We start from the raw sequence: 27,760 nt of genomic DNA, 5'->3' as shown, positions 1-27,760 counted from the left end.
AACAATCACCTGTGAGTCACTCCGTAGCTCAACAAAATCGGCTCCCATTTCTCAGGCTAAACCGAGTCTTGCCAGAACTGCTTCTTATTCGGCTTCATTATTGGTGGTCTTGAACTCCAACCTTAGGGAACTACATAATTCCTCTCCATCTGGGGTGATTAATACCACTCCAGCTCAACCATTCTTCCTTGTAGATGATCCGTCTACATAGATTACCCATGTTTCATCTTTCTGCCAATCGGTGGTGGCAGGTAGATTAGTGAATTCTGCTAACAAGTCGGTCAATACCTGCCCCTTGATACTACTCCTTGGGAGGAACTCAATATCAAATTCTCCGAGTTTGATCGCCCAGTTCGCTAATCTGCCAGACAGATCTAACTTTCTGAGCACCTTCTTCAAGGGGTACTCGGTCAAGACTCTAATAGTGTGAGCTTGGAAATACGGGCGTAGTTTTCTAGAAGCAATAATCAACGCAAATGCTAACTTCTCCATCTGAGGGTACCGCTCTTCTGCTCCCCTCAATGCTCTGCTTACAAAGTAGACCAATTTCTAAACACCGTCCTCTTCTCGGATAAGGGCCGTACTTATAGCCGTTGGGGAAACAGCCAAGTATAAATACAAAGCTTCCCCGGGAACGGCTCTGCTTAACAGGGGTGTGCTGGTCAGATACTTCTTCAGCTGTTCAAAGGCTCATTCACACTTTGCAGACCATTCAAATGCCTTCCTTAGGATTTTGAAGAAAGGTAGGCATTTGTCTGTCGACCGAGAGATGAATCGGTTTAATGCTGCAATTCTGCCAGTCAACTGCTGGAGTTGCTTTGTACTTTTAGGTGACTGCATATCCAACACTGCTTGGATCTTTTTGGGATTAGCTTCTATTCCTCGGTTTGACACCATATAGCCGAAAAATTTTCCCGAGGCCACACCAAATGCACACTTCGCGGGATTCAACTTCATCCCATACTTCCTTAAAGTTTTAAAAGTCTCCTGCAAGTCGTCTATATGACCTTCTGGTAGCGTGCTTTTGACCAACATGTCATCGACATATACCTCCATATTACTGCCGATTTGGTCTCGGAACATCTTATTGACCAATCTCTGATACGTCGCTCTAGCGTTCTTGAGACCGAAAGGCATGATCCTGTAGCAATACAAGCCTCGGTCAGTGATGAATGCAGTCTTTTCTTGGTCTTCCAGATGCATATAAATCTAGTTGTAACCAGAAAAAACGTCCATAAAGCTCAACAAGCCGTATCCCGCTGTCGAGTCAACCAGCGCATCAATGCGTGGTAGAGGAAAGCTGTCCTTCGGGCACGCCTTATTAAGGTCTGTGAAGTCCACACACATACTCCACTTCCCACTGGATTTTTTGACCAACACTACATTAGCCAACTAGTCGGGATAATAAATCTCCTCTATGAACCGAGCTTTAAGTAATTTCTCCACTTCCTCGGCAATAGCCATATTTCGTTTTGGGGCAAACTTTCTTCTCTTCTGTCTTACTGACTTTATGTTTGGGTCCACATTAAGTTGGAGGACAATTTCATCGGGACTGATCCCCGGCATATCTTCATGAGTCCACGCAAACACCTCCATATTTTCTCGAAGAAAAGTTATGAGAGAGTCTCGGACTTCCGAAACGAGCTGCGTTCCTACCTTCACTACCTTTCCTTCTTCCAATTTTACTTCTTCCAAAGGCTCGGCAGGCTCCCCTTTGAGGGGAACTTTACTTGGGCTGTCCACCATACCGACCGTCAGAGGGGAAGGTTCTGACTTCTTCAAGGAAATGTTATAACACTTCCTTGCCATAACTTGATCTCCTTTTACCACTCCTACTCCCTCCTCAGTAGGAAACTTCATCATTAGATGGTAAGTGGAAGTTACAGCCTTCAACTTATTAAGGGATGGTCGACCAATGATTGCGTTGTATGCAGACGGCCGATCGATTACCAAGAAATCGACCATAGTTGTGGATTGCCTTGGGGCCGTTCCTACCGTAACTGGTAGGGAGATGAGTCCCATTGGCTGAACTTGTTCTCCTGCAAACCCTACCAGTGGTGAATCAAACGGTTGGATCCTGCTCCGTTCGACACCTATTTGCTTGAAGACCGGCCAGTGTAAAATGTCGGCTGAACTACCATTGTCTACCAAGATTCGGTGGATTTTATGGTTGGCCACCGTTAGCGTGACAACTAATGCATCATCATGAGGAAATATTACCCCCCTTTCATCTTCTTCAGAAAAGGATATAGCCATTCCAGTTCTCCTTGCTATTTTTAGAGGTCTTCCGACCAACAGTACTTCGTTATCAGCTTTCGTTCTCCTCGCGTAAGCTTTCCTAGATGAGCTAGAAACTCCTCCGCCAGCCAGTCCTCCCGAGATGGTGTGAATCTCCCTTACTACGTCTTAATGGCGAGGCTGATGGAATTCTCTGTCTCGCCTTGGTTCCGCCTACTGATCCTGCATCGGTTCAGCATACCGATCTTCTCTCGGCCTTGCCCCTCGGTTTCTAGGTGCTTCTCGGACTCCTTCCAGTAGCGGAGGCTCTTCATTTCTTCGTTGATTCCTCTCACCTGCTAGGAATTTCACCAACCTTCCGTTTCTGATATGGTTCTCAATCTCTTGCCTCAATGTTATGCATTCCTCGGTTAAATGACCATGATCGCGATGGTACTCGCAATACTTCTGAGGATCACGCCTCTTAGGGTCGCCCTTCAGCTTGCTTGGCCATTTGAAGGCAGGATCCCTCCTTATCTCCATGAACACCTCAGTCATGCTAGTATTCAATGGAGTGAACTTCGCACTCTGCAATTTCCGATGGTCCATTCTAGGATATGATGGGGCCACCTTCTCTGACCTTTTCACATTCTTCTCCTCCTTCTTTACAGCACTTGCCGGCGCTACCTTCTCCTTATTGCCCTTGGCCTCGAGCTCTTCCTTCTGGTTCTTCATGAGAGCCTTGACGGTTTCTTCTTGATTAATGTACTCATCAGCCTTTGTTATGAACTGACCGAGAGTCACTAACTTGGTACTTTTTGACAGCTCGGCCATCAAAGGCCCTTCTGCCCTTACTCCATGCATCAGAGCGTCAAGTACTGTCTGCTCAGGAGGGTTTTCAATCATCAACTTCTCCTGGTTAAATCTGAGCATGAACTCTTTTAATGACTCCTCCTTCCCCTGCACAAGGGACAACAAATAAGCCGGATTCTTCTTCCTCTTCCGGGTAGCCAAGAACTGACTCAAGAAGAGACGCCCGAGAGTCTTGAAATCGTCTATTGAATTGGCCGGAAGTTTTCCGAACCAATCTTTAGCTACACCTGCTAAAGTTAAGGGAAAAACCCTACATGAAATTGCGTTTGGGGTTCCATGAAGAATGAAATGCGCACGAAGACCTTCCATGTGTTCAGTTGGATCCCCGGTGCCATCATAGAGATTAACTCGGGGCATCTTGAATTGATCGGGGAGAGGAAAATTCATGACTCGAGGGGTGAAAGGGAGACTTGTGTTTTCCATAAGTTCCCCCGCATTGGTTTGATCTCTGCCATCGGCTATTTGACGAGCCATTTCATCGCATTTTTTCTTAAGCTCCTACAAGTCGGCGTTAACGTTGCTCTCATTATACCCTTCAGTGCGACGGTCCTCCTGGAGGAAAGACAGCTCCCTTCGAGATCTGGTATGACGAGACCTTTTGTTCTGGACAGTATTATGATGGCTGGCCTAAGCTGAGCTTACTTCGTCTTCTTCCTCAAAACCTCGGGGCCTCTTTCCCCTATGGATCTCGGCGCGTCTTTCCCTCTCGTGCCTATCTTCTTGTCTCTTCGTCCTTCTTTCCACCCGCTCTTGATCCCTTCGGCTGTTTCGGCCTTCAGCAACCGTGAGCCTTGTGGCGAGGTCTTCGTTCTGCTTCTGCAAAGCCTTCATGGATTCAGTCATCTGCTTCATGAAATCTGCTAACTCTGGAAGAGCTCCAGCAGCCCCAGGAGGTACGTGCGGGCTGTCACACAGATTGGGAGCGTGTATTCACCATACCTAGAATAATAAAAAATGAAGAAAATAGCTGTTTCCCACAAACGGCGCCAAACTGTTGATACACAGTTTTTCGGGATGGTGATGTGGCACGCCTTCAGGTGGTGCGATGGGCTTCGGATGATATTTCAGACTACACACAAAAGAGAATAAATAGGATTAGAGACCCCGGGGGGTGTCCCGGCGGGGGAACTCCGATGCCTAAGTTAGAAACTGAGGAAAGAGTGTTTAAGCAATCAAAGTTTTCAAAGCCAGGATTGCACTTACGTTTGATAGAAATCGAGAGCTGTATTTATAGGCATGGAGTAGAGTTTGTCTCCCGTATATCTTGGGACTCTTATCCCTGATTATTTGGTTTGCAGTTATTCTGTTAAGGGATGAATCTTGGGATGAGGCAGCAAGTCGTCGTTAGACGTATATTGCCTTTTGAATTTAAATTGCCTCTTATCCCGCTAGTATAGGGATTGTTTGTTGAAGGCTTCTTTCAAATGTAGGATAATGTTTATTGAAATGAATTTGAATCTTTGGATATCCTTAACTGTATAATGGCAACTTTACCCTTGGTATTCTGACTTATTCACATTCAGTATAATGTCTCGGATCTGACGTCTGACTCTTATCTGAGAGACGGTCTCGGAGTCAGATACCGAGATTGTGCCGGTTTATGAGGCCTTCTCAGGGAAAGCTATTCCGAGGCCTTGTCAAATTTCCCGCTTGGTCAAGATCGGGTTTAGAGTCTATTGGGTTTAAATAGCGGATTCATGACCCAATAGCATACATAGATAATTAGCCTGCATAATGCAAAGTGCATGTTCAGGATATTTTACCTCAACTCTGGCCCCCTAAATTCCAGAGAACTGGGCCACCAAATCACTTGGGAGTTGGAATTAGGAAGTGATGAAGACAACCTTAGGAAACACTGGCTTGGTACAAGATTAATTTGACCATTAATAAAGAATTGAACAGTAGGAGTATGAATTAGTCAAGCCGGCTGTAGACTTCATCATTCATGTTCAATTTCTGTCACAGGTTAAAGTGCCATTGATTTAAGTTACCATAATAATGCATTGACAACTACAAAGAGTTTAGATACAACGGCTGCAAAAGCTAGGCTCAGGCAAAGTGGAAAAATCGCACCTTGAATGCCAAACAGTTTACAGAATATAGCCACTCAATCCCCACTTGCACAGCCCCCACATCCACAATGCATACACTCCACAGTCAGGAATTATTGACATGGCAATTAAACACGTCAGTAATTTTTTATGTGTAAAACTGCCACGTCAGAAATTTCTGACATGGTAATTTTACACGTCAATATTTATTGACGTGTGAAAATTTAACACGTCAGTAAAATATATAATTTTTAAAGTTTTAAAATCCTAAAACATTTATTGACGTGGTAATGTCTAACAGGTCAGAATTTATTGACGGGTGGATATTGTCACGTCACTAATTACTGACCTGCCAACTTTGTTACATCAGAAAAATATTTACTGACGTGGCAAAAAATCGTGTACTGTAGTCACGTCAGAAATTGATTGTTGCTCTTTCCTTTTCTTTTCCTCCTCTCTCTCTCTCTCCCTCTTCTTTTTCTTTTCTCTCACACACGCAGGCCTCCGCCTCTCTCCCTTTTCTTTTTCTTCTCACCCATTCTGCTCTCACCATAGCTGTGCTTTGTTGCGTCTTCGTTACGGTAGTTAGACATGGGCTTTGAGAATTCAGTGAACGGTGGAATGCATAAAAATAAAATAAAATAAAAAGAGAATTGTGCTAATTTCCAAATTAACTATTTTTGGTAGTGAAAATAGTTAATTTAATTATTCTCTGCAACTCTTTTAATAGTGTTGCTGTCACCGTCCGTCACTGAATTATGTTGTTAATTTACAATTTCATGGATTTTGGCCTTCGTATATCAATTTTTGTCATGTGTTATTTGAGAAAATTGAACTCTATAGCAGATTCAGTGACATTCTTTGCCGGATATTTCTCATAAAAGGATAAATATCATTGAAATCATTGTCATTGTCATTATTGATTATTTTATTTATGTTCAATTGGTGTTCAGAAATTTTGTTTGTGCAGTGCCATTCAAGGAAAGGAGGAGAAGATCGAGAATGTCGATCAATATAGTGACACCATCCTTCGGGATCTTTAATTTTCAATAATTTCATTTACTGTTCTTTATTTTTTGCAATTTAAATTGTTTCTACGCTCCAACAAAATGATACTTTGCATTGTGGTTCTCATTCTCACTAGAAGGAATACTTAATTTGAGATTATTTGTTTAGATTTTATACGCCACGTTAGAATGTGATTATGAGGATGCCACCATCTTTCTTATTGGGAAAAAGGAAAACAAAAGGCATCCGTCTCATATGGGGTTTAGACAGATATGAATGACCAATTTTCAATTTACCATCTGTGTAGTTTTTTATATTAAACATCCGTTTCTTCTCCCTTCACTCAGATTTCTTACGGTGCTTCTCCCTCCTCTCTCTCTCTCTCTTCGATTTCTCTCTTTTGTGATTTTGTTGGATTCTTTTCGTTTTTCAGATTCTTTAAGGTGCTTCTCTCTCATCAATTGATTTTTTTTTTTTTCTTTTTGTCGTTTTGATTGTAATTTAAACAACCAAAATTGTGAATACCTTAATGAAAATACTCTATACTCTAAACAATTTTTGAGATAACTTGCAAAAAAGATGAGTTCCATCCGACAAGGTTATGAAATGCAGTATTATTTATAATTTTAAATATTTATAATTATTAGAATATCATCTTTAGGAATCATGTGTTATCTAGCCTACTGAATTTATGTTCGATTTATTTATTACAACTGCTCTAACAACCAATAGAGCATATATTATGAATATATAAATTTCTAATTGAGATTACAACGCATGTTAATCCATGTGGATGTAACTTTTTGTTTTCCTTCTTTCTTATTGCTTTATTTTGTTATTTATAATTTTTTATTTCATTCATCTGAAGATTTTGTTTTATTTTATATATATTAAAAAAAAATGTTTTGTTTATTTTGCTCTGAATTCATTTCGAATTTTCAAAATTATATGGGTTTTATTTGTATTGAAATATAATAGATCTTATATTTTAATTCATTTGAATGTTTTATGTGATTTTTTTTTTTTTTCCTTTTGTGTGATTTATTCGGATTTTCATGCATTTTTTGATATTTTTTTTCCTCTTTTTAAGAGCAAAATATTGATTGTTTGTACATAAAAGAAATAAACTCTTTCGAAAAACTAAACACATAATGAAGCATTGAACCTCATAGGAGATGATTTATTTGATTGCGTTAAATATTGAGTTAAATCATTTGTTTATGTTTATTTTGCTTTTTTTTTTTTTTTTTGAATGTTCATAATTTATGGATTTTATTTGTATTGAGATAGAGTAGGTATCACACCATTAATTCTGGATCTCTCTCCTTGATTGATAGATATTGAGGATCATTTTAATCGTTGTTAATTTTATTTTGCAATTAGTTTATTTGATGAAATATGTGTTTTTTTTTTTTTTTTTAAATGTTTGGGTTATCTAAATTGCGTTTGTAGGGGCGTGTCCAAAGAGAATGATAAATAATGTAGTAGAGAATGATAAATAGTCTATTTATTTATTATTTTTTGGTGGTTTTGTGCTTTTGATTCCATTGTTTTGTCTCTAATTTTTGTTTTAATTTTTATAGTATTTTTTACTTTTGTTGTAAAAGTAGTTTCTTTTACGTTATATATATGCACGATGGTCGAAAGAAAAAATATCTAATTAACATGACTACTATATATGAAAAAGTCAATTATTTTTTATTAGTATTAATTTTGATTCGGTTTTGGAAATTGTGTTTGCAAGGGTTGTGTTAAAAGAAAATGGTAAATAATGTAGCGGAGAATGCTAAATACTAATAGTCTGCTTGTTTATCCTTTTCTTTTCTTTTTTAATTTTTTTTTTAAAATGTAGTTTTGTGCTTCGGATTTCATTTTGGGTCCTTAATTTTTGTTATAATTTTTATAATATTTATTACTTCTATTCTACAAATAGTTTTTTTTAACGTTATAATGTGAAAGTATGGTTGAATTAAAAAAATATATATATCTATTTGCTGGACTTCTTCCTATATCTTATGGTTAGGTTTTTGTTTATGCTCTTGAGTTAATTAAGAAGCGCATGAAGAGAAGGAAATTAGTTAGTAATTACAAATAATCTCTTAAAGACCTTACAAGTAAATTAAAAAGAAAACAAACCGCGCATAGCGCGGGTTATAAGCTCGTATATATAAAAACCGAATTACTCTCAGAAGTGCCTTAATATTACGACATATGGCATAAACCCTTTTTATTTTAATGCTAAACCAGTTTTTTAAGACATAATTTATGAATCGGTTTTTTAAGAATGAACCGGTTCTTACTAAAAACCAGTCATTAAATTAGCGTAATTAATGACATTTAATTATATTTCAAGAGTTTTTCATATATAAATTATTTAATAAATTAAGTATTATCAATGTACAAATCAAATAAGAAAACAAATAATACAAATCAAATCATATCATATATCATATATAATAGTCGAACCCCTCTTTTTAAGTATCTTCAAATCGCGACATGTGGCGTGAACCAATTTTTTTTTAAAGACTAAACTGATATTTTAACTCATTATTTTAAAAACTGAACAGTTAAAAATTGAACTGTTGATATTTTTGTTCTCTCTCTATCTCTCTTTTTTTCCTCTCTCTCAACATCTCTCTCTTTTTTTCTTTTTTCTTTTTTTCCAAGTCATTTACTCTCATTCCACATCTCTCTCTTGAATCGGTTCATATCACTTTCTCTCTCCTTTTTTTTTTTCCTCTCTCCACGTCTCTCTCTCTTATTTCAAAAAAAAGGACATCTCTCTCATTTCACTCTCCAACATTAATATCTCTCATCTTTTTTCTCTCCATCTCTATCTTTCTCTTTCTCCATAGACTCCAGTACTCTCCAACATTAACAAAAACATAATTTATTGGCCAAAAAATTCAACTTGAGGAAATTATTCTTCTTAACCCTTTTTTTTTTTTTTTTTTTTTCAGACCAACAATGTTTTAACATATTCTAATTTATATAAATTAAACTAAAATTAAAGGTCTTATGTTTTAATTCATTTGAATGTTTATGGATTTTTTTTTTTTTGTGTAATTTACTGGATTTTCAAGCATATTTTTAAGTTTTTTTTTCTCTACTTTTGAAAGCAATATTATTTTGCTTTTTTTTTTTTTTAATATCCGGAATTATATAGGCTTTATTTGTATTGAAATAAGATAGATGATTTATTTGATTGCATGAAATCTTGATTGAAAGACCAATTTTTAAGTGTTTATCCCTTGATGTGATAACACCAAATTATTATCGAACGAAATCATAAATAAAAGTATATTTAACTTGGAAATGATGATTTTTATGAAACATGACAAGGAAGAAGTGGCCAAGTTTTCGAAGAAAGACAATTAAATGAACTCTGGAGGTTCACTGATTTGTGCTTGTATGTTCCCAAATACCTCTTCCGTCAACATATATAACCGAAGACAAGGAAGAAGTGGCCAAGTTTGATGAAGAAAGATAAATGGACTCTGGAGGTTCACTGATTTGTGCTTGTATGTTCCCAAATTTTTCTCTGGTCAACATAACCGAAGACAAGGAATAAGTGGCCAAGTTGTCGAAGAAAGATAAATGGACTCTGGAGGTTCACTGACTTATGCTTGTATGTTCCCAAATTTCTCTCCCGTCAACATAACTGTAGAGAAAGAAGAAGTGGCCAAGTTGTCCAAGAAAGATAAATGGACTCTGGAGGTTCACTAATTTGTGCTTGTATGTTCCCAAATTTCTCTCCTGTCAACATAACCTAAGACAAGGAAGAAGTGGCCAAGTTTGATGAATAAACAACATAAAAACAAAAGTACACGAAACACAAAAGCAAAAGACAAAGGACAGAATCAAAAGTCCAGTCAACTAACTCAACTCCCCTTTGACCCGAAAATATTCTTAATTCACACAAAGTAAAAAAAAAAAGAAAAAAAAAAAATGTGTCTCCCCTTTTCCCATTTGTATCGCATTGGGAAAGAAATTCAGGACGAGTCGGCCGGTTGTGTTGGAAGCAAGTGATTGGACTCTAGCTAATTATGAGAATATATAACCAATTAATTAAGTTGGCCAACACAATGCTACAAATAATTTGCAAGTAATACAACCCTCTTTTACAATTTGCCTTTCCATAAAAGATAAATTCCAATATTCATATCCTAGCTTCAATGGCTTATCCGTCCTGATTGTGAAGGTGGAGCCATCTGATCCGTTGAAATGGTTCTTGGTTTTTCTAAATTGCAATTCCTATATATGCGCCTACGAGCTTCCAAGAACCTTGACTCTGTATCGATCAAATGGCTGAAAATGGTTCTCTGAACTCCTTCTAATCCAATATATTTGGCTAATTATTATTATTAATCAAGTCAACTTTACTTGATTATGGAAGTTTGTTTCATGTTTTCCACCCAAGTCTCTGATTTAATTGAGAACAAAAAAAATACCACCAAGGGTTGGATTGGTCGCGGGCCGTGAAGATTGTCATATATATATATTTGGCATACTATACCTTTTACTGTAATCTTTTTTAATTTGGTGGTGGGCATATACCGATTGACATGGTAAGTATTATGTGAATTATCACAATATAAATTGATATGCGTCAATTTAAATTTTTGTAACTTTTATGGTAGCTATTATACAACTTTTGATATGTGGCTATCTAATTGAAGACATATCAACCATTAAAAAAGAAAGGGGAAACTTTACTTTAGCCCCCTGAACTTCTACTCGATTTTACAAACTCCTCATAAACTTCCAAATCTCTCATTTTGGACCCCTAAACTTTTAATTACTCTCAATGTGGACCCCTCCGTCAGATTTTAAACATTACATCATGACGTTTATACCCCTGACTTTTGTATAAAATTCAAACTTTCAAAACGTTTTTTTATTTTTTTTAAAAAAAATGAAAATCAAGGACATTTTGGTCTTTTTATGTATTTTTAATGGCTAAAATTAACGGAAGGGTTCTAATTTAGAGTAATTGAAAGTTTAGGGGTCCAAAATGAGAGATAATCAAGTGTTTTGTTCTCATTTTATTTTTTTGCTCTAAGCTGATTTGTCATTTATTTAGTGGTGGGGGAAAAACCCACAGTTTTTGCCCTAACCGTATTGAAGATATTCTCAATCACGCTAGATTTAAGCATCCATAGTATTACGTTTCACACACAGCTTTTACTTTTTCATTGTTGGCATACATAGATAATTAGCCTGCATAATGCAAAGTGCATGTTCAGGATGTTTTACCTCAACTCTGGCCCCCTAAATTCCAGAGAACTGGGCCACCAGATAGCTTGAGAGTTGGAATTAGGAAGTGATGAAGACAACCTTTGGAAACACTGACTTGGTACAAGATTAATTTGACCATTAATCAAGAAATGGACAGTAGGAGTATGAATTAGTCAAGCCGGCTGTAGATTTTTTTCATGTTCAATTTCTGTCAGGTTAAAGTGCCATTGATTTAAGTTACCATAATAAGTTTTTTTCAGGCATTGACAACCACAAAGAGTTCAGATACTACGGCTGCAAAAGCTAGGCTCAGGCAAAGAGGAAAAATCGCACCTTGAATGCCAAACAGTTTACAGAATATAGCCACTCAATCCCCACTTGCACAGCCCCCACATCCACAATGCACACACTCCACAGCTTTCTCTTCCCTCAAGTGCTCAGTGCTCGGCACACACAAGTTGTTCCAAAGTTGTGATCCCTTGGCTGTATGCAACGTAGGCAGCAGAGACTTTCATATCCTGACTGCAGTTCAGAGAAAAAGTTGATGAATAATAGCTTTTAATTATAAACGACCAAACAGGACTTGCCCTTAAAACATTGCCTTGTTTTTACCTTTTTCCACTTTGCAATTAGGTTGCGGTCTGCATAGCCTTGCTCCAAGCAGAATTCATACAACGCTCTTGATAATTCATTCCTTTTGTAGTAAAGGTCAAAGATGTAGCGGCTCTTTTGATGCGCAATTTTTAAAATAGGCCAGAATGCTTCACACTTTCTTTTGCCATCATTTGGGACACTTTCAGCTGCCAAAGTGATAAAAGATTAGAGCTTTAGCATAAGAAGTTTAACAAAGCACAACAAAAAATTTACTAGTAGATAATAATAGAGCATCAAACATGTTATCAACCTTCTCTCATCTTAGCATCTAGTTCACAAAGATTAGGCTCAATCAACTCCCACCCATCTGGGCATTTGATCCGGTTGGTCTTCACCTTGGGCATTCTTCCATCTACAGCTAAATGCCATTGAATTGAATTAACTCTTATTTATGTAAGGATAATCTGCATCAACATATTTCTTCAATTAAAAAACCTAATTGACATCTTGGGCATTCTTCCACCTACAGTTAAATGTCATTGAATTGAATAACTCTTATTTTATATTAAGGATATATTGTATCAACACATTTCTTCGATCAGTTTATAAACCAAATGAAAATCTTGGGCATTGTTGAATAATTATTATCCCATATACATTGATCATCACCTTTCTTCAATTATACCTAATTAGCCTTGATGTATGTACTTACCAAAAGATCTCTACATTATTTGTAACAAAAATTAAAAGGCTACAACTTACTTAAAAAGATTAAAGGTTACAAGAACTGATATTCTTCGGGACATTGTATTTCCTTTACTCTTTTCTTCTTGTTTGTAGTTGAAGATCGAAGTACTATTCTTCAGTTTTAAAATTTTTCTTTAACTAAATTAGGCAGCTTAGGTAAGCCAGATTGCCACCCAATCAAGTGCCTTAGATTGAATTAACAACAACTAAAACGACGTGCCCTACTCTCAAGAATTATACCCAAGTTAGAGAGAAATTTGAGTTTAATTTTTGTTTTTTTTTGTTTTTTTTTTTTAAAAAAACCAACTTCAAAACTAAATGAGCGGTAATTTTTTAATTGAGAGAATATTTGCATTTTTATAAATTTTATAAGGGTATAAAAAACATTTCACTTTTTAGTCACTTGAATTAATAAAATAACCTAATGACATCGAATACCGATATTACAACTTTTAATAGTTTAGTAACAACATTGTAAAGGTCTAAGGAGAGTAAGCGAAGTTTCCTGATATGGCAAAATGTCAACCATTTAATTGAGATTTAAAGAAATTTACTTAGTAAAATATATTGAAAAAATCAAATTAGTAGTTAAAATAAACTCCTGTATTTTTAAGATATTTTACTAAAGAGATTTTAGTCATGCCACTTTTTTTTAAGACAGAATTTTCCTCTAAATTAAGTTGAAAAAATTATTTGCCCTTTTCACATGCATTAATTAAAAAAAATACAAGTGAAAATTGCATGCTGTATTAAAAATGTATAGGAAAATTAAAAGTACATACATATAAAAAGATGCAAAGTTTTTTTCCCCCCTGGCAAGAAACTAAGATTATGTCCATCAAATCTGGAGAAAAGCATACAATTAAGCCGGACCACAAGTGGCGCGCTAAAAATAGAGAAGAAAGAAAAGTGGCTTCAAACAGGAAGTAGGAGCCTGAGATTATCACGCAATATAAAAACAAAAAGATAAAAACCCAATAATGATCAATTTCCAATTTCCAATTTCCAATTTCCATTGGTAGTAACAAGTCTGCAACTAGCATTTATTAGAGGGAGTAGTAACAAGATACTTCAGGAAAACAGAACTCCAAACCAGAACTTAAAAACAATGAAATCTGAGCTGCCTCATTCTTTCTTTCCAATGCCATGTGACATATTATAGATCCCTCGTCCCTGGTGAATGCATAGCATATATTAAAGATTAGCGCTAGCAATGCAAATGGGATCAAGCCTAATTTTATTTATAAAGCAGTATAACAGAACTCACAATAAGAAATAATGAAGTGGCCGCCAAAGTAACTGGAATGGCAACAGAGGTTAGCTTATCAAATCGTCCTTTGAGGTATGTGTGTTTGTGGATGTTTTGGAAATATTTTTGCTTCTCAAGAAGCTTCTCCCGTGGTCGAAATGGTTGTTCTGTGACTTCTGTCATCCTGCATGATGGAATTAAAATCTTCTGATCAATTTCATTACATTATATATTATATTTACAAAGTTCTTGAAACTTTGGATACCCTTGCCCTAAAAAAAAGGCAAAGTGCATATGCACAATTCATTTAACAATCCCTTGAGGCTCTCAATGAGAAAAGCAAGGAAAAAGCTCAACTAGTTACCAAATTAATGGAGGTGAATTATATATATATAAGTTCTTCATTTTCATTAAACATTGGCAACTCAAATCTAACAACATGATTTGTTTTTTTTTTTTTTCTCCTTTTTGTACGTTGCATGAAATTTGTTCAGCTGGTGAGTGAAAGTGAGAGACTAAGGATGAAGAAGCTGGAGGAGCTCAGCAAAAATATAGATACCTTGAAATAAGATGAGTTAATAATAAAGAAAACCAGATTGGTGTGCTCGATTGATCGTGTGGTGTAATTAGCTAGAGTAGCTATTTTTGAATTTTACATATTTTCTTATTTCTTAATTAATTTCTCTGTATTAATTTATGTTCATTCTTGTGTTGGCTTAATTCAGTTCTAAAATGCATAAGTTACTGTTTACGAGCTCAAACACTGATATATAATGCTTAGAATCCAATCTTCACCGTTCATAATGTAGATTCATGCGTTATGAACGTCCTTGCAAAATTTCAGCTCAATCAGACCACAAATGCCCATCGATCGGAGCTGTTGATCAAGACTAGACAGCATTTTCAAAATGCTGATACATGATTGCATGCCCGGTCCGGACCGCCCTTCCCCGAGTCCAAACCGCATTTCCAGAAACTAAAATTTTGCTCCGCAAGGCCCTGTTCGGACAGCCCATTGACCTGTCTGGACACCCCGTAAGTTTTAGGCTAAAAAACATGATTTTAAGTGGGTTAGGTCTAGGGTTTTGTTGGGGGTATATATACATCATTATAGAAGAGAGAGGTATGAATTTTGCACCCCCAGAGAATTCGTCGGAGGCTGTGCTAAGAGAGATCATATGTGGTGAGCTTTAAATTAAATCTCTTAGAGTTTTAGTTATTCCTTTGATAAATCTACGGTTTGAAAGTCTATCGGAATGATCCGGTAAAGGAGAATCACGTTGAAGAAGATTGTGAGCAAGGAGACGAGTTGTAGGCTTGTCAATCTTACAGAGCCCAGGTCTTGCAAAGGATTGTAAGTGTTCCTAGTATCTGTAATCTCTGGATAATCTTTTGATAGTAATTTCCTGAGTTTGGCTGCCCCGAAGAGATTTTACTTTTAGATCGGTTTCTAAAAGGTTTCCTCTTCGTCACCAAAATCTTTGTGTGTGATTATTTATATTTTGGTGATTGTTTGCTTTGATAAATATCCGCTAATTCCATATAAAATTGTGATATTTATCTGTTAAGAGTTTTTCAATTTCACTGTTTTTCCATGGGAGGTTTTCTGATTTAGGAAAGACATCACCCACCAAGAATGTCTGTCACTAGTGAACACATATGTGTGTGTGTGTGTGTGTGTGTGAGACATGCCTATCTGTAGTCATGAAATTAGAGTTGGAAACTGAAATATTTCTTCTTGTGTCACTAAATAAGTCACCTATCTCAATCACCAAATCGATGTGCCACCAAGAATATCACTTCAGATCCAAAATTGATGGTGTGAAAGCACCTCCAACATATATTCCTTCCATAAGTATTGAGGGGATATATATATATATATAAAAGATTATGGACAAAGTTTTCTTTTAAACTGGGTTGGAGGAATTTCCTTCAACCTAATTTATAAAAGTGACATGTATCCCTTGAATATGTGAGATGCACATATTTTTTCAATAGCAGGGACAAAATTGGAATAAATTTTATTAAAAACTCATGTGCATCTCACATGTTATTAAAAAAATAACATATGTCACTTTTATATAGTAGGTTGAAGGAAATTCCTCCAACCCAGTTTGGAGGAAAACTTTGTCCTAAGATTATATAAACCTACCGAAAATCGCCAACATGGCTCGTTTATGCTCTCAAGGAGTCAAGGGATAGTTTAATCGGCTTGACATTACGTCTCATAAAGCGGAAGTCACTAAATCAAATCTCCCTCCCTTTGCATGGAAATGTCTATTTGCAACTAATTCTAATCCTAAGGTAATTTAAAGTTCTTAAAAAGAAAATAGAAAATGATTTTCTAAATTTTATCTCAAACTCATTTTATTTATATTTGTGAAATCCAAACTTGTTCTAGACCCGCTAATTAATTTTAGAGAAATGCTATTCAGCATTCTCAAATGTTACTCTCCAAGCATTTTTGTTTACGTGGCACATATTTTAAAAAAATAAAAAATAAATAATAATAATAATCATATTGGGAGGCACAAAAATTCGCTCTCTTTGAAGGAAATTAAAGTCACAAAGGTGCAGTAGACCTTCTTTTTTTAAAAGATCTCATCCTCGGACCAACTGGTTGAGCCCAAAGCTGCACTAGAAAAACACATTATTTTGGTCCAAACCTTTCATTGGGCCATTACCTCACAACAACCAAAAGTGGGTCCATTTGAGTTTTCGATTTCAAAAAGTGCAATTTAAAAATAACATTTTTTAAATGTGCCATTAGAAAATTTGATTTTTAAAAACACAATTAAGATTTTCTATGTTTTCAAATCGCAATTTTTTTAAAACGCAATACTAAATAATTCATTTTTCGTGATTTCGATTAAAATTGCATTTTTTGTCTATGAAATCATAATCTCAAACGCACCCTAAAACTGCTTCTTCTACCCCATGTAGGAGGTGATAGAGTTGGGTTTCTTCCCTTCAACAATGTGTAGAAGAGAAAGATCTAAAGAAAGTAGAGCTATTAGATTGCCAAAAAGACTTGTCGCACCGGAGAGGATGTCGAAAAAAGATGGCAAAGAGAGAGAGAGAGAAAAGAATTGGAAAAGTGATTAGGAACTTGTACTGTGATTCCATGTTGAAAATAAGATTGTATATTGAATCACCCATAATATTGTACAAAAGGCCCGGAGGAGCCTATATATATATATAAACTAATGATTGGCTATCTTCTTGAAGGAATACTAGGCTTACAAACAAATTTTATAAAAAAAAATTTACAAATTGATATGACACAATATGATTGGATATGAGATAAATTCAAATTTTGAGAAACCCAATCATGTTGTACCACATCACTTTGTAAAAGTTTTTTTTGTAAAATATGTTTGTAAGCCTAGCATTTTCCATCTAGACTCAACTATATATCTATCGGTAAATCTCTACATTCTAAGGCTTCCATGGTGCACTCATTAAATTTTTTTTACAAAAAAAAAAAAAAAAAAAAAGCTTCTGTGGTGCACAAGAAAGTTCCTCATCTCCTTTGGAAGTTAAGGAATTTGATGCCATAGGCAAAGACAAAGAAGAAGAGGACCACCCAACCAATATGGGCAAAGACTACAGGGACAAGAAAGTCATGGTCAAAACCCATGTAGTCCTTAAGGAATTCATCTACAGCCTTTGGTTCTGAACCAGGAATTTCAAGTAAATTCTTCTTGTCACCAACTTGAGATGTGAAAAGTCCATAGATTGTCCAAGCAACTGGGGAAGCCCAGTAGTACCACCTCCACCATATGGGGATCATCTGCAGTGACAAAGCATGAACTATTATGATTAATTGCAGTAACAATGAAAGACTATTTCAAAACTAATTAGAAAGTTGACATAATTAACAAGAGTCACATTAGAGAGAGTAAGCACTTGAAAGTGTAAAAGGAGTTCGAATAGCGTTTCTGTTTCTATTGTTCCGATGTGGATGGTTTGATTTTGTTGTGCATGACGACAATGAAAATAAGATTTGGATTTGAAATTACGTACCGGCCTAGGGATGAGGAAACCAGAGAACAAGTTCCAAAAGCTCATGAAAAAGGACATGACAATTGAAGCAATTTGATGGCCCGGAGTGAGTGCAACAACCATCATCCCATACATTGAGAAGTATGTAAAGCACATGAATATGAAGTAGTAGAAATACAAGAACTTTTCCAGCTTCCAGTGGAATCCAATCATTGAGTATAGAAGAAGAGAATACACAAACGTTTGAATTGCAACATATATTGTCTCAATAGCCACCTGCAGCAAAAATGTTGCCCATCAGAATATATACAGAATGCATTTATATATTCTTTCAAGAGAACAAAATATTTGATTAACTCAGAACAACTTCCAATCTCTTACCTGAGCAAATGCATAAGGCAACTCTGAGTACATTCCAGCTGCTCTTTCACGGTAAAAGACAGTTCTCTCTACTGCCACCACAGATTGCACAGCAGAAGCATTGGTAGCTCCAAGGAAAAAAACAGCAGCATATGTAGCTCCCAATAGATTAGTCAGGTCTTGCTGTTTGTGTCTATTGACAAAATAAGATGCAAATGATTTCATATAAGTACCCAAATTGCCAGTAAGAAACAAGAAGTACGATATTGGGGGTGTTTGTTAAACACTACGGTACTGTTCATTTTCCACCGCAATGTTCATGGATAAAAATAATAAAAAAATAATAATAATGATTGATATGGGAAAATGAAAAAGTGGTATTGGAAAGTAAAAAATTTTGTTTTGTAGTGATTTTTTTATTTGAATAGTAATAAAAAATAAATGATGTGATATAAAAAGTGAATGATTTGATATAAAAGTAAGAATTTTTTTTAAAAAAAAATGAAGTGAATAGTGTGGTGGGATGATGAATAGTATAGTGGGGTTTAACAAACAAGGCCATTATTGTTAGAATATTAATTAAATGATCAAATACATCCATTTTTATAAGTTTAAGCTTTTGGGATAAGCAGTTATTTAATAATTGTTTCTATGTTGATTCCCAAAACAGAAAACATACTCTTAAAAGTGAATTTAGTCGGGGCATAAACTCATAGAAACAAAAGGAAATGAAATTTAGTACGAAAAATTTTAGACTTACATCTTGTCTCCTTTGCTCCAGAAGATGACACCAAAAAGAATACCAATAACAATCGTCATGAAAAATCGAATTGCATTGTACTGTGAGTTTCTCCAGTATGACCAATGCTGCTTCCAGAAACAAGCCTTGCACTGAGTTATAAAGCTTTGAGAGTACTGTGTGGGGAAGTAAAGATCCTGGGAACCTGGTTGGGGAGTGCTTAGCTCCTTGATAAGTTCCTGATTTCTCCTGAAGATTTGAAAAGAAAAATTCAGTAACAAATCAGTACAGATGCAGACAGGTTGGCCATAGAAGAGAGAATAAAACAAACAAAATCCTCATATTACTCACCGGTAAAGGTCAGAGTTGGCATAAACTTCTGCAAAATCAATGTCAAGTTGAGCCTCAACTGCAGTAGAACTGACCTCTAACATCCAGGTAGCAGGATTGTATCCTTCTTTGATCTTGGGAACCCCTGGGATAGCCTGGAAAAAATTCTTAATATTAGTCAAACTTGTGTTAGAAAATTTGGAGAACAAGCTTCATAATCCTTAAAAATTGTCAAGAATAGTCTGAATTGAACAATCTAATTCAAGAAAAGGAGTTTCTCATTAAAGGGATCCAACATTGATAATGCAACTAGAACTAGCAATAGTATGACAATAGACTGCTGGAAGCTTCCACAAAAACATGTTGGAAAGAAGTTCAGCTAAGTGTTTTATGGAATTTGGTGTCAAAAGATTTCTTGACTATACAGAAAGAACAACTGGAATCAAGCATGCAAGAAAAGTGGGAACTCACCTCAAAGTATTCAACAAGTTTGTGAGAATGGAGACCAAGAGGTCCGGCATAAATTGCTTGTCCTCCCCTTTTCATCAAGAAGAGCTGCAATCATAGGACAATATGAACACATGAAATGATGTAACAGCATACAAGAACATATAATGGATTGAACAAGCTAAATAAACCATACCTCATCAAATGATTCAAATATGTCCATGCTCGGTTGGTGAATTGTGCAAACAACAGTTCGTCCTGTATCCACTGTGTTTCTTACAGTACGCATGACTATAGCAGCAGCTCTAGCATCAAGGCCTGATGTAGGCTCATCCATAAAGATGATGGAGGGGCTAGCAACCAACTCCACGGCAATGGTGAGCCTCTTTCTCTGCTCAGTTGAAAGACCATCAATTCCTGGAAGTCCAACTAGAGCATTCCTCAATGAGTTAAGCTCAACCAACTCCATAACTTCATCGACAAACATCTATAAGAATCAAGAAAATCACCTATCAACTTTATTGTCCATCTGATTCAGTTTCTCATATTCAAAACAAACTATAGAGTAATATGATAATCAGTTTGACAAACATGCCTTTCGTGTTTCTTTCTTTACATCCGAAGCAAGACGCAGCCAGGCAGAGTGTACCAGAGATTCATAGACAGTAACATACGGGGAATGGATGTCATTTTGTTCACAATAACCGCTGACCCTAGCAAATGTGGCTTGGTTCTTTGGGTAACCAGAGATGCTAATACTTCCTTCAATATATCCACCAGTCTTTCTTCCTGCTAAGACATCCATTAAGGTAGTCTTTCCAGCACCACTGACACCAACTAATGCTGTCAATATACCAGGTTGGAAAGCTCCACTAACATCTCGCAGCAGCTGCAGTCGGGTCTCATCAACCCCCTGGCTCTTCATTTCCTGAAAAGAAGACAGTTTTTCTTAAGAAACATCAAAGAATTGTTTATTTTTTGTATTATTTCTGTTCTTTAAATATGAAGAAAAACACTTCAATATATATATATATATATATATTCCTGCTAAAGAAGTGACTTACTGCTGGCATATCAACATAGTAATTCACATGGTTGAAAGCAAGTGAAAGGGGTTGGAAAGGCAAAACCATTCCTCGTTTAGTTTGAACAGAGCTGGCAGTTCCTTGAGCATTTCTTACTTGCATATCAATACCTGTAATGGTTGTTATTATTAGACTAGCAAAATAATGTGATGGTGGCGCTAGCATCCTAGATGTAAAGGCATATGCAGTAAAATTACTACTACAGCAGGATCACATGGATGATGAATGGTGCAAGTGGTGATGAACGGTCCATAATTATCACATAATGCTTTTCTTGCTAATATCATCCTCGATGCCCCAACAGTGGTGAAGAGACATGATGTGGTTGGTGAAGACTTTGTGTAGCGTCCCACATCGCCTGGGTATAGAGATGCGGATGTGCTTATATATGTATATTTACACCCTTCATGACAACATGTTTTAAAGCCGTGATGGTCATGATCCCGTCAAAACTCTGTAGTTAAGCGAGCTTAAGCGAGAGTAGTACCAGAATAAGTGATCTCTTGAAAAGTCTGGTTTGGGGGAGCCAAAAGTGGACAATATTGTGTATTAATAGGGTGTGGTGTTACACTTTGGTTCTTATTACCTTTGAATTTGATAGATAATCCGAAGCATTTATGTCAAATGGAACTTCAAGAATAGTGCAAACATCCAAGTTATGATACATAAAAAAATAGAAGTATAGTGTAACAAACCTTCTAAATTGGATTCCAATTGTCGCTTAGGCTTGCTTTCGGACTCATCATCCAGAATCACAGCTTTGGTATCTCCGAGAGCTGACATTGAGTTGAAAGGAAACAACAAAAGGTCAGCACACTGATCTCAATGTCATTGCCATATGAAAAACCAATATAACAAGTGCAAAGTATTCACTTACGCTTCAAGAATGTCAGGGCTGCAATGAAAAGAAAATTGAAAAGAAGAGAAAACCCAAAGAGTGCTGCTATACAAATCCAATACCAATATGCTTCAGTAAACAAGCCTCTTCCCTTGAGAAGGGTCTTTCCAACTGTTGGTTGACTAGAGTTGAGCACAGGCTGTACAAAAGAAATAACAAAGATACTAAGCATATATCATTGAGTGCAGATTTGAATTTAACAAGTGTGGAGAGAATTCAATTGAGATGATAAAATTCACTGCAAATCATAAAGATTTTTTCTATCCTTCAGAAGAACTTACAGTGCTCCATCTGTCATCAAGAAACTCATTAATAGAAATTGCATTTTGTCCATACATCATGGGAGAAATGTAGTAGCCCCATATCATCCACGACTCAATGTCATCTGTGTGCCAAGTTGAGAATTTAATATCTTAGAACATATGAAATTATATAGAAATTTTTCAATGTAATCTTCTCAAGATTCACAACAATCCTGGTATTAGATGGGTATAGGCAACAAATTACTTTGATGACAAAATACTCTTGACAGTGAACAGAGAAGAATTCTAACCTTTGGAAACAATGAAACCTCCAAGCACAAACACCATTAGTAGTGTAAAGGTACCAAGTGTATTTGCAACAACCTGTGTTCTTCCAACGGCTGCAATGAATCGAAAGAGGCTGAGTGCCATCTGATGTATGCCAAAGAAAGCCAAGAACTGTTTGAAGAACCTAAACATATAGGACATATGTCAACAGAAGAACCTTTCATTTGTCAAACTATCATACTCCAACGTTCATTAAGCATAAAAAAGCTAATGCAAAACTTCACTTACTCCTAATGTTTAGGCACTTTTGCGATCATTCCCGGTTTAAAAAGTTGCAATATCAGGTTCTCATGTTTTAAAAGTTTGCAATGCTACCCCTACTGTTAGGGTTTAAGATTAAATCAGACGGTAAATAGGTGAAATGTCCCTTATACTCCTACCAAACTAATAAAAATAAAAATTTACCCTTAATTAAAAAAAAAAAAAAAAAAAATGCTCTATGATTGTAGGTCTGCATTTTTTAATAGGGTATTTTGGAGATTTTGGTATCCTTTATTAGGATTTAACAGAAAATCCTAACAGGATGGTGACATTGCAAACTTTTAAAACACGAGAACTCAACATTGCACCTTTTTAAAGAGAGTATGATTGCAAAAGTGCTAAAACATTTAGGGGTAAGTGAAATTTTCCCAAAAGCTAACACTAAGAGAACAAATATTTAGTACTTACCTACTAGCCCCAGGTGCAAACCCAATGGTGTAATATGTAAGAATGATCCAAATACCAGATTCCATCAGTGAAATTGGAATTCGAAGCAGCCAAATGGGCACTGCAAAAGCCCATGCAGGGTAGAATAAGAAATCTCTCTGTTTGAAGAACACAGGAAGCCTGAAAATTGTCATTGCAAGTTCTGCCATCCCATTAAACATGACATTAATGAGACTGAAAAATAGTGCTCCCCAAAATTTTGCTCCATCTTCTATTTGACCAGATTTCATTTCTGTTCTTAAGAACACAGTCAATGCGATCGTAGCCATGATTGTTATCTGAGTAGTTTTGAATATATATATGAATGAGCTGCGCTTCATCAGTAGCCATTCCCTAGAGAAGCAAGCCTTGAAGAGTTCCATGTTGGAGATCCCATACTTTTCTCTCACCAAAGCAGCAGGATGGGCACTGGATTTATCATAAGGAATTCTCAAATCTTCAGAGAGTTGTTGGCCAATGTGAAAGGAGTTAAAGGCCCTTACAAACTCAGATACCGAGATATATCTATAAGGTTGGTTCCTTTTGAACCAGTATTGTTCCTGGTCCTTCTTGGAAGTTACTTCCTGCAGAAAGTCTGCAACACCTTTCCTCTCTGGACATTTGAAGCCTGTATATTCAAAGAACTCAAGAACATTCTCACGCGGACCCTGGTAGACAATCTGGCCATTGGAAAGAAGAATGATGTCATCGAAAAGATCAAAGGTCTCAGGCGCAGGCTGCAAGAGAGAGATGACCATGGTGATATCGATGATATGAACCATCTGCTTCATGAACTTGACAATTTGAAACGTAGTGGAGCTGTCCAGCCCCGTTGATATTTCATCCATGAATAATGCTTTTGCTGGTCCAGCCAACATTTCTCCTGCATTCAATACAAACACTTCCAGCTTAAAATTCACAAATAATTTTCTGTCTTCTATTTTCAATTAATCCACATTAACAGCTAGTGTAAGAAGATTACAAAATAACGTAAATCAAATAGACAGAACGGATTTCTTACACATATTAACTCGAAAATTAATTCTCAACATCTAAGACAATTATAGAAATTATTTATCACACATATCAAATTTCATAGTGTGAAACAAGCAACTTTGTGTTTTCCGTTTCCTATCAGCTTAAGCTTTTAAGATAAGTATTGAGTTAACATCGTATCAGAACAAATGTCCTAACATTGTTTCTAACTACTTCAACTTTTGGGACAAGTAGTTATTTAATATAGTATTAGAACTGAAGTCATGTTAACATTTCTGCTCAACTTAAGTTTTTCAGACAAGTGATTTACAGTATTATGCAGGAAACTCTTCCTATATGAAGATCCCTCAAAAAATTTGTCTGTTATTAACACATACCAGTAGTTACACGCTTCTTCTGTCCACCAGAAATACCCCTTCTCATGTCATCTCCCACCATGATATCAGCACAGATATCCAATCCAAGTATCTGCATTGGAAAACCATGAGTTATATAGCATACAAGAAAAATAAAAAAATGAACCAACAAGCTAAGTGACGAACCCTGAGAACATAATCTGTGGTCAAACTTGTCTCCTGTCCGGCCATAGCTGTAGCTTTCATGAAGGCATCAATCTCCGGGTTTGGTTTAATTCCCCCTTCTTTCTCCCGTTTAGACAACTCTGACAGCATTTCATACCTGGTACCAACTCCTAGACAACGTCCGGAGAAATCTAATGTCTCACGAACAGTCATCTCACCATAATGGAGATCATGCTGGCTAATGTAAGCACTGGTTCTTTCAGGTACAAATTCATTGAATTCATGACCACAGTAGGTGACTTTCCCAGTTACCTGTTCATTGAATACATGTCAAAACTGAAGAAATAAGGAAATAAAGAAAACAAAGACAAAAGATTTACAGGTGGATCAGTGTTTGACACATTCGTCCACCACTAGACAATAGTCCAATAGGGCTACATTTTTACTTTTATTACTCGATTGATTTATGTTACAAATTACTCCTATTTATAAGAGAATTGGGGTAGGTGAAGATGATACAAATATAATAGGTGGACATAATATCAAATCAATCAAATCTGATTATCTAAAAGTTGTGGATGATATGTAATCAGAATGATTTGAATACAATTAAATCTGATTCTAATCATATATTCTAACAAAAACTACTTGGCTATGTGTGTTAGTAGAAACATAATATGTAGGGGGAGAGAAGGACAAACCCTTAAATCATCAGCCAGTTTCCCAGCAAGTCCTTGCAGCAATGTTGTTTTCCCTGACCCAGGAGGCCCTAGAAGCAATGTCATCCTGAAAAAGGATAAATCAATAATAATAATAATAACATTAGCAACTGAACTTAAATAGTATTAACAATGTAATTTCTTATGGGGTTTTAGCATATATAATAAATATGAGATTGCAGCAAAAGACACTAGCACTGCAGCACCTACAGAATTCATGAACATACCTTGATGGTCTGACTATGCCACTCACATCTTGGAGTATCTTGACAACTCTTTTCTTTGATGGAGAGAGTCCAATGGTTCCAAGAACTCCCTGCTCACATTCTAAATTATAACTTGATGAAGAAAATATTGAAAGTTACCAGCAGAATGGTAGAACAAGAGAGAAATTATTACCTCTACTGCATTCAAGGTGGAATTAAGCAGAGTTGGAAGTGCTCTGGTCCCAACATATGCGTCTCCCTCAACCGATAATTTCTGGAATCTAACTTCAATTTTAGGAATCTCTATTCCTACCCTGTTTCCAACAAATTTAATAGTCAATAATATTTTAGATTGGAAGGATAAATCATTAACTTTTGCTTCTGTCGACACAGAACAAAAACAAAAGGAAAAACAGAAGCCAAAGAATTCTAAGTCCTATGTTCCCCAAGAAATGGCCTAATTTCACCTCAACAATACCAAATGGTTGTATTAGGCAAAACCAAGTGGATTTTTATGTTTTCTTAGGTACTAATGGATGTAGAAAGACTGAACAAAGCAGAAAATCATTTGCAGAGAAGAAATATTTCTCCCTTACTAATGCTTTGACTTGAGTTGTTCTTCAACACCTATTATTCAATTGCAGAGAATAATTAATGGATAAAGAAAAGAAGTGAGAACCAAACGCCAGTCGATTTGCCTGCTACAACTTTTGCCTTACCAGAGTTGACCTTATTCTTTTTTTCAAAATCAAAAACCACTAGATTCAACATCTAATCCTTTTTTGATGTTCTCCATTTTCCCAGCACCCAAACAAAGAAGAAACCATACAAACATATATACATATACGAGTAATGCTATTTAGTATACTGTCGTACAATTAGAATGGCACGACGTGAAAAGCTTGTAAAAAGAATCATCCAAATGCCGATTTTCACTGTCACACCATAATCACACGACGGTCGACAACAGTCTACTAAATAAAAGATCATATATAGAAACCAACCTATCAGTTCTGGCCCTGAGCCTCCTGAGGAACTTCTCATTATCCTCTTCAACAAATTTGAGAATGCTCTCCATCAACTGCTTCTTTTCTTGAGTGCCAAGCTTTGTGACATCAATCTCACCATGCACCACCCTCCCATTGCTCATCACCTGTCTTAGCATCCCTGTCCTCAGCCTATCATACGTAGGCAGCCTCTCTATCGCCGCCCACTTCAGCTCCTCCTCATCGTCCGCCGCCTGCCGCCGGCTGCTCCTCTGAAACACGTCCGGTTCATTCCACATCTCTCTCACACTTGCCGACCGCCAACTCCTACTACTCGTCTGCCTCGCCAAGTCCTCTCCGGCCAATGCCGCCGCCATTTTTTACTCCTCCACCCGTCACCAAAACCTCAAGTTTTTTTTAAAAATCCTCACTATATGCTGAAAACTTTTGTCACCCAGCTTAGCAAAATGATCGTGAACAACTCTTGGAGTTCTGGAAAGAATATTCAATGAAATGCTAACTATACACAAACTTATGAAGCTTTTGATGAAGCGTAGAGATTATAAAGTTTTCAATATTTCCACGCTTTTGAGAATTTGCGCGTTTGGTGTGTGAGAAAACGTGGAAAAAGAAAAAGAGAGAGAGAGAGACGTTTCTATAGCTTGGTTTTTCATAATTCCTTTCCGACTGTAATATTTTCTTTCTTTCTTATTTATAGATTTTTTTTGTGGGGGGGGATGTTGGGGAGCGGAGATTTCATTTATTTTTCTCTTGTCGGTGAAAGTGGGACTCCTACAAGACGACAAGCAACTCAGAGAGTATTAATGAGACACTTCACTTTTCCATTTTTCATTTATCTCCTTCTCAAATTTGCTATTTTCTGTATATATATATATATATATATATATATATATATAGATGAGAGGTAGGAAATATATGAGAAATGAAAAAATAACATTTATCTAGAGTATTATTCTAGAGCGAAAAATACGGATTAAGATTCCTATAATGTCAAACAGTTTGAAATATATCACCTACTAAAAAGATGACATGTTATTAAGACCACCCAAAAAAATTTCATTTCTAAAATGCTTAGAAAATTGAAAGACAGTCTTTTACTCAAAGCTTTTCTACAACATAAAAAATAAAAATCTTATAAAAATATACTCAATTTTTAACTATAACATGTCGCATGTTTATTACGTAACTTTTTT

General features: G+C 36.2%; 3 protein-coding genes across 3 annotated transcripts; all 3 read right to left on the bottom strand.

Moving 5' to 3' along the window:
- Window positions 1-2,451: 2,451 nt before the first annotated feature.
- On the bottom strand, window positions 2,452-3,564 carry LOC132162797 (uncharacterized). The gene has a single exon (XM_059573026.1). It carries the CDS (start codon window positions 3,562-3,564, stop codon window positions 2,452-2,454), a length of 1,113 nt encoding a protein of 370 aa, XP_059429009.1.
- Window positions 3,565-11,683: 8,119 nt separating this feature from the next.
- LOC132164714 (protein BUD31 homolog 2-like) lies at window positions 11,684-12,385 on the bottom strand. The gene is made up of 3 exons (XM_059575267.1): window positions 12,292-12,385; window positions 12,000-12,187; window positions 11,684-11,909 (listed from the first exon to the last, which is right to left on the bottom strand). Exons 1-3 carry the CDS (start codon window positions 12,383-12,385, stop codon window positions 11,817-11,819), a joined length of 375 nt encoding a protein of 124 aa, XP_059431250.1. The 3' UTR covers window positions 11,684-11,816.
- A 5,080-nt stretch (window positions 12,386-17,465) lies between these two features.
- On the bottom strand, window positions 17,466-27,202 carry LOC132163448 (pleiotropic drug resistance protein 2-like). Its single transcript, XM_059573745.1, has 20 exons — window positions 26,565-27,202; window positions 25,754-25,874; window positions 25,582-25,670; window positions 25,337-25,421; window positions 24,657-24,947; window positions 24,492-24,582; window positions 23,101-24,001; window positions 22,395-22,555; window positions 22,123-22,226; window positions 21,821-21,980; window positions 21,639-21,719; window positions 20,923-21,053; window positions 20,454-20,786; window positions 20,055-20,345; window positions 19,883-19,966; window positions 19,433-19,566; window positions 19,103-19,330; window positions 18,364-18,535; window positions 18,004-18,258; window positions 17,466-17,770 (listed from the first exon to the last, which is right to left on the bottom strand). Exons 1-20 carry the CDS (start codon window positions 26,921-26,923, stop codon window positions 17,501-17,503), a joined length of 4,341 nt encoding a protein of 1,446 aa, XP_059429728.1. The 5' UTR covers window positions 26,924-27,202; the 3' UTR covers window positions 17,466-17,500.
- Window positions 27,203-27,760: the final 558 nt, after the last annotated feature.

This window comes from Corylus avellana, chromosome ca10, assembly GCF_901000735.1.
Source record: "Corylus avellana chromosome ca10, CavTom2PMs-1.0".
Taxonomy (NCBI): domain Eukaryota; kingdom Viridiplantae; phylum Streptophyta; class Magnoliopsida; order Fagales; family Betulaceae; genus Corylus; species Corylus avellana.
This window is presented reverse-complemented; position numbering and strand designations above follow the sequence as displayed.